This window comes from Nuphar pumila, chromosome 1, assembly GCF_984573655.1.
Source record: "Nuphar pumila chromosome 1, dmNupPumi1.hap1.1, whole genome shotgun sequence".
In the NCBI taxonomy this organism is placed as follows: Eukaryota; Viridiplantae; Streptophyta; class Magnoliopsida; order Nymphaeales; family Nymphaeaceae; genus Nuphar; species Nuphar pumila.
The window spans coordinates 46,974,038-46,987,341 of NC_143249.1; the positions used below are offsets into that span (position 1 = coordinate 46,974,038).

The following is a 13,304-nucleotide window of genomic DNA, read 5'->3' on the forward strand; positions in this document are numbered from 1 at the left end:
CAAACGATTTTGGTGAGACTAATAAATTTTGAAACTGTTCCATCAAACATGTGATGCAATGAACTCGTACAGTTTGATAATGACTCTAAACCAGCGTTATGTTAATTTAATCAATCTAGTCCCGCTTGAAGCTACTTACCTAACTTTGGAATTGATTTCCAAAAATAAAGCAATTTATGAGCCCCTCTCTCTCTCAAGCAATCAATCAATCACTAAAAGCCAAGGCTATACCAATAAGATATCAGCAGTTGCAGTTATTATATTTTTCACATGTTCACTTTTTTTTTTTTTATGTTTGCCTACTTGCCATAATGATCCTGAGAGTGATTTCTTTTAGCTCATGATTTAAGCTTGAGTTTAAGCATTAAAGGGTAACAAGGTAGGCAACATGAACAGTTTCTTGATCCTGGGTGCTGGTAATATCTTAAAGTTGTGTGGCTTGGAGATCCAAATCAGGTCGGTTTCAAGAAAAAGTAAAGGTCCTCATTCCTAGTCGTATATTGTGTAGTATATGGGACTGGTAAACAAACCGAGCAACTGGCCACTTAGGTCAGATTGGCTTTTGTGAAGCTTGTTCAAACTCGTCAAATGAGCTGCAAGTAAGTAAAGCTACAAGCAACTCATATAGTTTAAGCTGGTGGAATACCAAAGTATGGGTGCTTGTCTTGGCTTGACTGGGTTTCAGCTCATATATATTAGGTTTAAACGCAGATTATCAACTGGTTATACAGGTAACAATAAGGGTATAGATTTTATTCACATTGTGGTTTCATGTAAGAAAAGAGATGTTTTTGCTTAATGAGCGAGCTCAAATTCAGCTCATATGAGCTCAAGCTCGGCTGGACTTATATGAGCTAAACGAGCCGAGTCGGAGCTCGGCTGTAAATGAACCGACCCTGTAGGCGTAGTTGGACTTCTGGTTGTGGGAAGCTCAACTTGATGTTGGACATGTGGTTGGGCGTGGCTTTTCTGAAAGCTGTCAAACAAGGGCCTCAATAATTTATTGTTGTCTTTTAACTCAGGTTAAATTTTAAATTACAAGACAACACAAAGCAACCAAAAAGAACCAAGGTTTGCCAAAGCGATGGACATGAGGTTCCTGTTTGGCAGCTTTCAGGCAAAGGTTGAATGTAATTTTCCATAATAGATTTCAGTCTCTCTCTCTCTCTCTCTCTAAAAAAACAAGAATAGATTACCTTCGGGGGTAACCGTCATTTGATTGGTTTAGATCTGCTTCCCTGCTGTGGTACATGATCTAGTTGGTCTCGCCCAATAAGAATCTAATCGTACACCGTAAATTGTTGACAGAGAGAGATAAACTGGTTGTTTGTGAGTGCATGATGTTTTGGATTGAAAAGTCGCCTAAGATGGATTGCAGTTAATTTCCATTCCGTAGCTCACCGGCTTAAGACAGCTGGGATATAAAGACTATCCAATTCCAACCCTTTAAGCAAGAGGAAAAGGAACTGAAGAACAGCAAAGAAAATGGTGGATTTTATTGATATGCTTCTATGGCCCTCCACTTTGTTGGCATGTATGTATGCATATCGCCTCTTCTCGAGAAAAGCCAGTAAACTCCCACCAGGTCCAGTGGGTCATCCAGTAGTCGGTTCCCTTTTTTATCTAGGCAGCAAGCTCAACGAGACGCTCCTTGAGCTTTCTAAACTGTATGGACCGCTAATGAGCTTGCAGCTTGGGTTCAGAACTACCGTGGTGGTCTCGACAGCGGAAATGGCAGAAGAGGTGCTGCAGAAGCATGAACAAGCCTTTGCGAGCCGAACCGTGCCGGATGCACTCGATGTGTTCGACTTTCCCAACTGGTCATTGATTTCGAGCCCGAACGGGCTGCGATGGCGAGAGCTAAGACACATCTGCAACAATCAGCTGTTCACCCCTAAGAGGCTGGACGCGTTGAGGGGCCTGCGAGAGGAGAAGGTTCGCGCATTGGTAAAGCACGTCCGAGCGGCGTGCGCTAGCAGCAGCGTCGTCGATATCAGTGAGTGCACCCTTGTTACTGCCTTGAACTTCATGTCCAACACCCTCTTCTCGCAGGACGTCGTCAGTCTAGACTCAGAGTTGGCTGGCAAGTTCAAGGAGGTGCTGTCGCTAATCATGGAATTGGCCGGGAAGCCTAATCTTGCAGACTTCTTCCCTGCTCTGAAATTGATGGACCCTCAAGGTGCGAGGCGCCAAATGAAAACCTGTTTCAAGCGACTCTATGTATTGTTTGATGAGGTTATAGAAAAACGCTTGGAGTCTTACGCTTCAACTGGAGGATCGGGGAAGAGTAGCGATTTCTTGGATGCCCTTCTTGAGCTGAGTGGAGTACCAGGCTCGGGGCTCACCGTGCCAAACATTAAGCCCTTGTTGATGGTACGGTTCTCTCTCTGCCTCTCACCTTCTTCGTTTTTAGTTCTTTTTAAGGCTCATTTGTAGTTTTTTCATTTTAAGGCTTTTTATAGTTAATTTGATTTAAGTTTTTCTTGTATGTGATTAGAGGTGTTTTTTTTCTTTGATTAAGGTTTAAATTAGGGTTTTTTATTTAATTTTATGGTTTATTTTAATTATAGTTTAAGGTTTTTTGTTTTATTTAAGATTTATTTTCTTGCATTTTTAAGGTTTTATGATTTAATAGGGTTTGATAATTTGATTTTTATAGTTACTTTGACTTTAGGGTTTGATATTTTTATGATAAATTTTCATAGTTAAATGTAATATGCCATTGATTAAAGCATTTATCTATAAAAAAATTTATTTATTATTTTTTCTTAAATTACTCAAATTTCAAACATTTTTTATTTTTTAGATTCAATCCAATATCTACATTGGGGATTAAAATCCATAATAAACATGTTAAAACATTAGTATAGTTGGGTGAATTGAGTCTTAAGATCCAAAACAAAGTTATTTAACCCAATATTAGTATGTGTTCATGCTGTCCACACACACAATGTAAAACAAACTTTAGACACAAAGAACACAATTCATTGTCATGTCTAAACAAACATTAGCCTTAGTACAGTTGTTACAAAATAGACAAGAGACAGAGTGGATATGGAATTGATCTGAATCAAAATCCAATCTTGTTGCATTGTTTACATGTAAATAGCTTATTTTTCTCTTATTTTTTGAGACACAAATTCAACCTTACCTCATCCGATATGATTCAAATCTGGCAGGATCCAGACCGAATCTGACCCCTTTGCACCCTTACCTCCTTCAATAAATGGAGAGGCCTGTGGGTCTTTCAAATTTTCAAGACGCACACAATATGACGAGACGAGCGTGGTTCACGTAGTTCTTATCCGGTCAAGGTATGATTTCTCTTATAGTAGACCTGAGTCTAGTCCCGATACCATACTCGAAAATCTGGTCCAAGTCTGATTTAACCTGGGTCGAACCAAACCCGACCTGTTGACACCCATATCCCCTAGGCCAACGCTCATCCTGGTGGGGCAGAACAGAGCACTTTATCAGTGTTTTGCCCCCAAACACTGGATCTGCTCACCAATATGACCTGATTTGCACTCAAACAATGCAATCTACTTGAACAGGACATGTTCGCTGCGGGCAGTGACACGAGTTCCACCCTCGCAGAGTGGGCGATGGCAGAGCTGCTTCGTCACCCAGAGAAGATGGCCGCCACTCAATTAGAGCTAAGGGAAACCATCGGCGAGGGCCGTGCTGTAGAAGAAATGGACATCCCACGGCTCCCTTACTTGCAAGCTGTTGTGAAAGAGACACTCAGATTGCACCCACCGGCTCCATTATTGGTCCCGCGAAGGGCAGATGCAACCGTAGAGGTCGCTGGGTTCACTATTCCAAAGAACAGCCAAGTGATCATCAATGCATGGGCGATCGGGCGAGATGTTGCATACTGGGAAAACCCTGCATCCTTCTCACCTGAAAGGTTTATCAAATCAGATGTGAATTTCAAGGGCAAGGACTTCCAGTTCATTCCTTTTGGGGCGGGGAGGAGGATCTGCCCGGGCATGCCTCTGGCCGTCTGCATGGTTCATCTCGTGGTGGCCTCTCTCATTCAATCTTTCACATGGAAGCTCCCCGACGGAATCCCGCCGGAGCACCTCGATTTGGGGGAAAAGTTTGGCGTGACCATGCCAAAAGCGGTTCCTCTGCGAGCAGTTCCATCTCCCTTGGCGAATATGTGAAAATGGTACGGTTCTATTGCGACTTGGTTTGTATATGCTTACTAATAAATTATAAGTGTAACAAGTTCTTGAAACAAGCTGGCCTTGAAGTTGATATATGAGCTACCACCATCGTGACCAACAAGTTTTGTCAGCCATTTTAAACGGTCAAAATATTGTAATATTTTAAAAATATCACAGTTATCACAATATTTTGATATCTTTTTTTTTTTAATATCATGATTTTATTGTGATATATCCACATTTTTATGAGTTGTATATTAGGAAAATATTTTTTATTTTTCTTATTTGATTATTTTACATACATTTTTCTAGTTTTGAATTGATTAATTTATTTTTTCCACTTGATATTTTTCCCAAATATGTGAAGAAAGTAAAAAATTTCAACTTTACATGACATAATGGCCGTTGTTTTCTTGCCATTTAAGACTTCTGACAATACACTATGACTTGGGACATGACTCCATATTCTACTCTGGTTCTCCAAAAATGAGAAAAAACTTTCTTTACCATGCAAAGTAGAAAGATGGTCACGCTTCACAAGACAGGTTTTACTGTACGTAGAAAAAAGTGGTTTTTCATACTTGTGTTGCCATTTTTTTTTATTACATCAGAAAAACATGATCTACTAAACTCAATATTTAGATCACATCTAGGGCGTCACAGCTTTTTTCACTAGGGTTTTCTCCTTAAAGAAAATTTTGATGTTTTCCACTTTTAGGACATGCTTGTAAATTTGAAAAGGAATCTCCAGAAATGAATTATATTGAGAGTCCCAATGGCATGATTTGGAATCCCATGTGATTACTTTTCTCATATTTGCAAGAGCGGGGGAAAACAAATTCTTGGGCAGGGATGGAGGAGTGGTGCCAAAGGAGAATTTCCTGTAAGCTCCTTCAAAAACAAAAATTTGGGGGGGGGGGAATTGCTGGAACAAGCCATAACCACAGTTTGATAGATGCCTCAGAGTGGACATGGCCGGAGTATGTAGAACTTCCAGTGAGCTTGACCTTCACTTGATTAAAAATGAAAAATAGAAATAGCATTTAGGCTTGCCGGTCAGTCCTCTCCAGCCGACGTTTGGTTGCAGGTGATTCCAGCAAGCCCCAACTCCTCTTTATAGATGATGAGAACGTGAACATTGGGTGTTCCGACATTCACACTTTTTCAAACAGCTGCGAATCACCATGATTCATGGGTATGATTTTGAACCATATGATTTGAAATAACAAAGTGGGTCTAGATTTAAGCCTAAATGAGCAGTATTGAGTAGAACTGTTGGTTAACATATGATACAATGAACTCGTGACTAATTCTAAAGCAGGGTTATGTTAATTGATTCAATCCAGTCCCACTTGAAGCTATTTCCCCAACTTTGGAATTGATTACAAAAAATAAAGCAATTTAACTTGAAACATGTGTTATGGTTTACACATTTGGAGTTTGTACCAATTGTCTCAAATGTGGTTAAATTTTACCTCCAAATCCCAGCTGTTTTTATATCAGACCCCTCCCTCTGTCTTTATTTGCCTTGCTTAACTCTAAAAATACATAAGAAAAATATTGCTTCCACCAACATTCTAAATCTATAAATAACTTCATCCACCCTCTTCTTTAGGCACAATTCTATGTTGTAACAACTAATTTGGATTCAGTTTTTAGTTCAGCTTTTTATTTAGATTTGGGTATTTATTATGTATCTTAAATCCAATTTAGAATTAGGCTTTTCTTATGTTTCCTGTAACCCTTAAAGTTGGTGGACAAATGAATTTCAAGTATTTTTCTTTCATTTTAATTGTTTAATTTTTTATTAAATCTGAGTTGTCATAGTTTAATTACACAAGAGTAGTTGGTACAGCCAGATTTTCATGTGACCTTGAAATCTCGGTTACATCAATTGGTATTAGAGCAGGTTTGTCATCTCATTCACTCATATAAATGAATTGAGGGACAATCTTGCTGAAGAGTGTGAATCCCATTGTAAGACCCACAAAAATTTCAGTAATTTAAACAGACTTTTTGTACTCCATAAGAAAAAAATTCGTTCCACCTGTCCAATTTGGTCTGTAGGTGTGATGGATTTATCAAAGCACCTAGTTTTGGATTTTTCGTGATAATTATTGTTCTGATTTTTAACTACGAAAAAAAAATAACAATAATAATAATCACCATAGAGAAGATAATCAATTAGCCAACCTAGTTGGCTATGCTAATGATTAAATACTTTGATAGAAAAGTATTACCTAGATACATTAAGCAAAACTATTGTTGATGAAGACAGACTAAGTATTAAATAAATTGAGTAAGCTTGGATTGAATAAGAATCAATTGGAGTTGGATCCAATTGGGGATCCAATATGAAAGTTAGTTAATTAAGGATTTCTAAAATAAGAATCAATGAAATAAATACTTTAAATAAAAATAATTATATTAAACAATATAATATTAAAGTTAGTCGGACTTAGTTGAAATGAAACCAACTAAGCCAACCATCATAAGGTGGGGGAGGCGGGAGGCAATTTTCTCTAGAGACCCTCCTTGGAAAACATGTGAGGGGTGAGACCTCTTCACATAGGATCCCAAGGAAGGATCTTCACCTTCTTCAAAGAAAAACAAAGATTAACATAAAATTGCATTAAAAAATGATTTTTCTGTATATTGAGAACATCAATGATGTAGGCTGGATGACGGTGATGGCGATGATAAATGGAGGGGTTAGTTGTAAAAAGATAACAAGGCGGTATATATATTCTAGAAGCAAGTAAAATCCATGGCCGTGACTAAGAAGTGAGGGTACATTGTGGACATTTGGTCTCTTTTTATTGGTGGTGGACAAAAGGGGTTTAGATCACGTGAGCTTTCACACGCGTCCGCTGACACACACCGACTAGGAAGCAGGAACCTTCCTTCACACCTAGTTTGGGAATAGTAGGTTGGAGGGGCAGCCCCAATGCGGCTTGCATTACCATCCTTTAGTTTTGTTCCCCACATTTTCAAGTGGGTGAGGCCAATTGACTATATGACAAAATCTTGGCTGTCTCGAGGGACCACCTTATCTTTAAAGCATCTTGTTGCTCTTCCAATCTTCCATCATCCCACGGTAACAAAAGTTTAAACGGCAAAATAAAGACCAGAGAATTTGATGACCTTTTATCTTTTCACATTTTTGTTGAAAAAGTGCAAGACTGATAAATGACCAAATAGAAGGTGTTAAAGCTTGGCTTGTTCTTGCAGTGAGTCGAGCTCGAGTTAAATGAGTTGAGCTCATGGCAAGCTTAAGTTAAATAAGCTAAGCTTGAAGGGGACATGTTAATTAAAGAAAAATATTTCTTTTAAATAGTAAAAGTTGAACTCTAAACCAAATGAATCAAGCTCAAATATTTGCGAAAGAAATACTTTGTTTCAAAGTAGTAAGCAATAGGTTTTGAACTCTGAACTTATTGATTGCAAGCCAAAATCTCCAAACATGTATCACTATATTATAAAAATATATGTAAAACATCTGTTATTAGTTAAGAAGCTCATATGAAAGGAGTTGAATGCCTGTCGATTGTATTCAGCTTCCTGACATATTTCACAAGCTCATATGAGATACTTTCTTACAAAATATATTACTTCTAGGATTATTTCTAGCATGACATTTGTCTCTTCCTGACATAGCATCTTCTAAATTTTTAAAAACTGAAGACTTTCCCTTTAATGTAAAAATAGTAATCTCTCTCTCTCTCTCTCTCTCTCGTTAAGAGGAATCCTACGTTTCATTTACACATATATCACATTAATCAATTACAAGAATATGAATAGTTTTTAAACTGTCTCTTACACATATATCACATATATTACATTAATCTCGTCGGGGAGCTTCCAGATCACTGGACAAAGAAGAATGATCAGCTTACAAGGACTAGGATTATTTCTAGCATGACATCGGTCTCTTTTTAAAAAATTGAAGACTTTCCCTTTAATGTAAAAATAATAATATATCTCTCTCTCTCGCTCTCTAGTTAAGAATTGATTAATTGATTTGTTCCACTTTATATTTTTTCCAAATATGTGAAGAAAGTAAAAAATTTCAACTTTACATGACATATTGGCTGTTGTTTTCTTGCCATTTAAGACTTCTGACACTACACTATGACTTGGGACATAATTACTTATGTAACACTCTGATCTGGGACCTCAGGAGTCCGAGTTCGGTTGGTATTACTTTCCAGAGGGAAGAGTTCAAAGTTTACACAAAGAAAACGTAGCTAAAAAAAAAAATTTATTTTATTACCATCATCACATTTTTTCCTTACAAGGTTCATCATTCATGACAATAGAAAACAAATACATTTTTATTCAATGACAAAGAAATGAAATATACCAAATGCTCTATTGAAGAAGGAGAAATTGCTCATGTTTTGATTAGTCTAATGCCTGGAACCTGCAGTCATAATTAAATATGAGGGTGAGTCTACAACCCAGCAAGAAATAATTCTAAGCAATTAAACAATTAACTTACAACTGAAGTGAGCTCTAAGTCCCTAGTCTTAGTTTAGTTTTCGGGCACACCACACAAGTTGTTATATTTTAATTTCTCCTATTAACTTTTTCAAACACTATCTTCCACAACTATCACTAAGTTGGTTATACAGGTCATAATCGTTTATGTGCGTAGCAACCCCGTAGAACACCCCAATTCTACATGTTGGTCAGACAATGAACCATACATTCCCAGTGGTCCTCAGACTACTAGGCACTGTAGTAAACCACCACAGGAACCCTACTGGTAGTTAGTTGGAAGGTCAAGCTCTCAATCTCGGTATGATTCATACTACATCATAACCATGATGGTTATCAGCCATCCCTGGTCCTCCAGAGTTCCAACCCGGTGTGAGTGAAACCCTAAGTCATAACTAAGTTCAACCCATTGAACCATATTCTCAAACTCGTCATACACTCATTCTCTCACGAGTGATGTTATGAACTCTTCACAATGAATCTCATTCTTAAATCTCATGATGACTTTAGGACTCACATATCTCTCACTAAGCATGCAAAGATATAGGGTCTTTACATCATTAAATCACCGGTGGCTCACTTCCGTGGTGGCTGCACTCTGGTCGCGAACCAGGTAGCCCTTGCCACAGGTCGCCACTTCTGAGATTTAAGGGGTTATGCATGCTGATTTCAACACATCTATTCATATAACATGAACTATATGTGACTCCAATCTAACACACTCTCATCATAATGCATGATATTAATGAACATTTAGACATGGAATCACAAATTCAATCTCTTTCAGTCATGCAGGACACGCCACAACTAACATGGATATCACAACCACATGTATAAAATCAACTTATAATGTCAAGCATGATATTTTTTATGCATGTCATGGTATCACTTGAAAGCTATCATGCTACTCATATTAATACACAAAATCACAATAACATGCAACGTAAAATATTTATTCACTTCTAAAATTACTTATAATATCCCTTACCTTGAAGGCGAATCCTATGCTTTTCCTCAAATTGAGCCTCACGAAGCTCTAATAGTATGATCTGGTTACACAATATTCTCATATTAATACACAAAACTTCATACATTAACACTAAATTATCAAAATATCCTTTCTCAAATTTATTCATGAACCCTCAATTTCTGTGTCACTAATTTGACTGAATTTCATGGACTAGTAGATTTCTTTTTACGATACGAGTCGAATGCACCAAACCTCACTCGATTCTGAGTTTTGGGTGCAAAGATATGCCTATTTTACCAAAATGGATCTCGGGTATCTCAAAGGATATTTAGGTCATTTCGGATTTGAACCATTCTAGAATTTCTTGATTCAAATCCATCTATTATCTGGATCTAGGAGCGATCATTTGGGTCCAGATCTACTACTCACCTAGATCCAAGACTGTCAGCCTGGATCCAAACCTATCTGACTGGATCCGGACCTGCCTGACTGGATCCAGGACAGTCTGACTGGATTCAGGATAGTCTGACTGGATCCAGACCTGTTTGACTGGGACTAGACCCGAGACTGATCCAATCATATCCAGAACAGATCTAGTTTAGATCAATTGGATATGAACTAAGGACCCTGATCCAGTTAGGCCGAACCGATTCAGTCAGACTCGGTTTGGTTCAACTGGTTTGACTCAGACCCAGTTTGGTCTAAACCGACCTTCATAACTGGTTCGACCAGAACCGTTTCCTATTTTATTATATATATATATATATATATATATATATATATATATATATACATATATATTCTTTTGAACCTTTCTCGGTCTGTACGTGACCCAGACCGATCCCGACCTCTTAAAATGGGTCGAAATAATATCTAAAGGACCATGTCTTATGTTAGAAGCATGTTCAAAAAGGTAAATTATGAATTTTCCCTTTCAAACGTGCCTTACACACATTATTAGAGAATTTTTCACATGACAAATCAAACTTAATCAATATTTACTGAACCACACGCAAAGCTGAATGACTAAAACTCTTGTGCCACTGATCAATAGATGCACACTCCCCAATGTGGGCTTCTTTATTAGAGTTCATGCTGAAATTTAGAAGAACTAGTATGATCAATTTTCAAACATAAACCATCGCCAATCTTCACTTAATCAGGTCGATCCCTGATATACTGTGAATGAAAAGATTGTCGATATCATTGGTGACATGATGGGTTGTATCTGGGTACCATCCTTCATTACTATAAGTAGATGTATTTGTTTGGGTCACTGCATGAATAGTAGTAAGAGGAGATAGTGCTAATTGACCTTGGTATATATTCAAAATTTGATAGCATTGACAAGTATTGTGACCCGGTTTATTGGGGTATTGGTACACAACTCTAGGTCTATCACCTTGATTGCTATTAAATCTACCATTAAACCTACCATAGCTTCTATTATACAAACAATCGCCTCTACCATGACCAGTTGGTCTGGCAGAGAAATTTATGGTAGGAACAGAGGAATCAACAGTCAGAGTCCTTATGTAGTTCATCTAAAGTATTGGACTCTTTTTGGGTTTCTATGGATGTTTTGAAAGCTATGTATTCACTCATAAAGCCTCTCAAGATTTGAAGATTCATATCTTCTTCATCAACAAATTTGGAAGCCACTGCGAGTTGGTGAGCAATAGCTCTGGCCTGCTGAAAATAGTCACCTACAATTTGATTTCCTTTCTTTATGTCCTACAATTATAATTTAAGTTGCATGATACGAGATCTGGTTTGGGTAGCTTAGGACACCTTCAAAACATACTAAATGACATGAGCAGGTTAAAGGCTAATGATTTGGGTGTGAATGGGTTCAGTTAATGATGATATGATTCAACTTTAGGATAAGTTGATCATATTTTAACCATTCAATGTAAGCGGGATTTAAGTCCATTGAGTTTTTCAAAAGCTTTGGAGATGCAAGCTTGCTACCATCAACATACCCAGTAAGACCATAGGTATGTAAAAGAAGGATAAATTGAGATACCCAGAGAAGATAGTTCTTTGAAGTAAGTTTAATGGGTAAGTAATGACACACATTATCAGGCATCAAAGAAGAGATCATGTTGGAAATCATACCAGTTGTGGAGGAAGAAGATCCTGTGATCGAGCTTGAGCTATAGTCCATCACGAATGACTAAACTAGCTTTTGAAGCATTGTCAATTATGCTGGCTTTGATTCTATAAAAGAACACAAACACACTCAAGAACATAATATTTAACGTGGTTCGACAATAACAATGCCTACGTCTATGAAGAATAATGCCTCTATAACACCCCGATCTGGAACCTCAAGAGTCCGAGTTCGGTTGGTATTACTTCCTAGAGGGAAAGAGTACAAAGTTAACATAGAGAAAACGTGGCAAAAAAAAAACTTTTCATTTTATTCTCATAAATCAACTCTTTCTTGCAATTGTTCATCATTCATAACAAAAGAAAGCAAATGCATCTTATTCAACGACAAAGAAAGTAAAATATACCAATGCTCTGCTGAAGAAAAGAAAAATTGCTCACAAACTGACTGTTCTAATAACTAGAACCTACAATTGTAATTAAACAAAAATGGGGGTGAGTCTACAACCCAGTAAGAAATAGTTATAAGTAAATAAACAATTAACTTACAACTATAGTGGGCTCTAAGCCCCTAATCTTAGTTTAGTTCTCGACATACCACACATGTTTGTATATTTTAATTACCCCCATTATCATTCTCAAATATTCTCTTTCACGCAACTATCACTAGGTTGGCTATACTGGTCATAGCCGTCTATGGGCGTAGCAATTTCGTAGAACACCCTAATTCTACATGTTAGCCAGACAATGAACCATACACTCCTAGTGGTCCTCGGACTACTAGGGACTGCTGTGAACCACCACGGAGACTGCACTGGTAGCTAGCCGGGAGGTCAAGCTCTCAATTTCGATATGGTTCATGCTACATCCTAACCATGATGGTTATCAACCATCCATGGTCCTTCAGAGTTTCAAACTAGTGTAAGTGAAATCTTAAGTCATAACTAAGTTCACACATTGAACAACAGTCTCAAACTCGTCATTTACTCATTCTCTCACGAGTGATGCTATAACAGATCACCACAATCTCATTCTTAATCTCATGATGACATTAAGACTCACACCTCTCTTACTCAACACACAATGATGTAGTGTCTCTACATCATTAAATCACCGGCGGCGCACTCTCCGCGGTGGCTGCACTCTGGCCGCGAACCAGGTAGCCCTTGCCACATGTCGCCACTTCCAGAATTTAAGGGGTCATGCATGCTGAACTCAAAATATTCATTCATATAATATGAATGAATTAAATGAGACTCTAATCTAAACTTAGTCTCATCATAATGCATGATATTAGTGATCATATATACATTCTATTGAAATACAATTTCTTTTTGTCATGCATGACATATTACAACTAACATGAATATCACTACAACTTGTATATAAATTAACTCATAATGTCAAGCATGAAAGTTATGCATGTCATGGTCTCACCCAAAAATAATCATGTTAATCAATTACAACATTGCAGTAACAAACAACGTAAAAATGTTTATTTACATCTAAGATTACTTAAAATATCCTTTATCTCAAGTGTGAACGTTGTA

The 13,304-nt window shown here is 37.5% G+C and overlaps 2 protein-coding genes across 2 annotated transcripts in view; both read left to right on the plus strand.

Moving 5' to 3' along the window:
* LOC149848874 (geraniol 8-hydroxylase-like) overlaps nucleotides 1-13,304 on the plus strand; it is a 181,487-nt gene that overhangs the window by 41,678 nt on the left and 126,505 nt on the right. The gene's annotated exons all lie outside the window — the stretch shown is intronic.
* LOC149848875 (geraniol 8-hydroxylase-like) lies at nucleotides 1,440-4,243 on the plus strand. Its single transcript, XM_089997824.1, has 2 exons — nucleotides 1,440-2,373; nucleotides 3,555-4,243. The coding sequence occupies exons 1-2, from the start codon at nucleotides 1,486-1,488 to the stop codon at nucleotides 4,167-4,169; spliced, it is 1,503 nt and encodes a 500-aa protein (XP_089853950.1). The 5' UTR covers nucleotides 1,440-1,485; the 3' UTR covers nucleotides 4,170-4,243.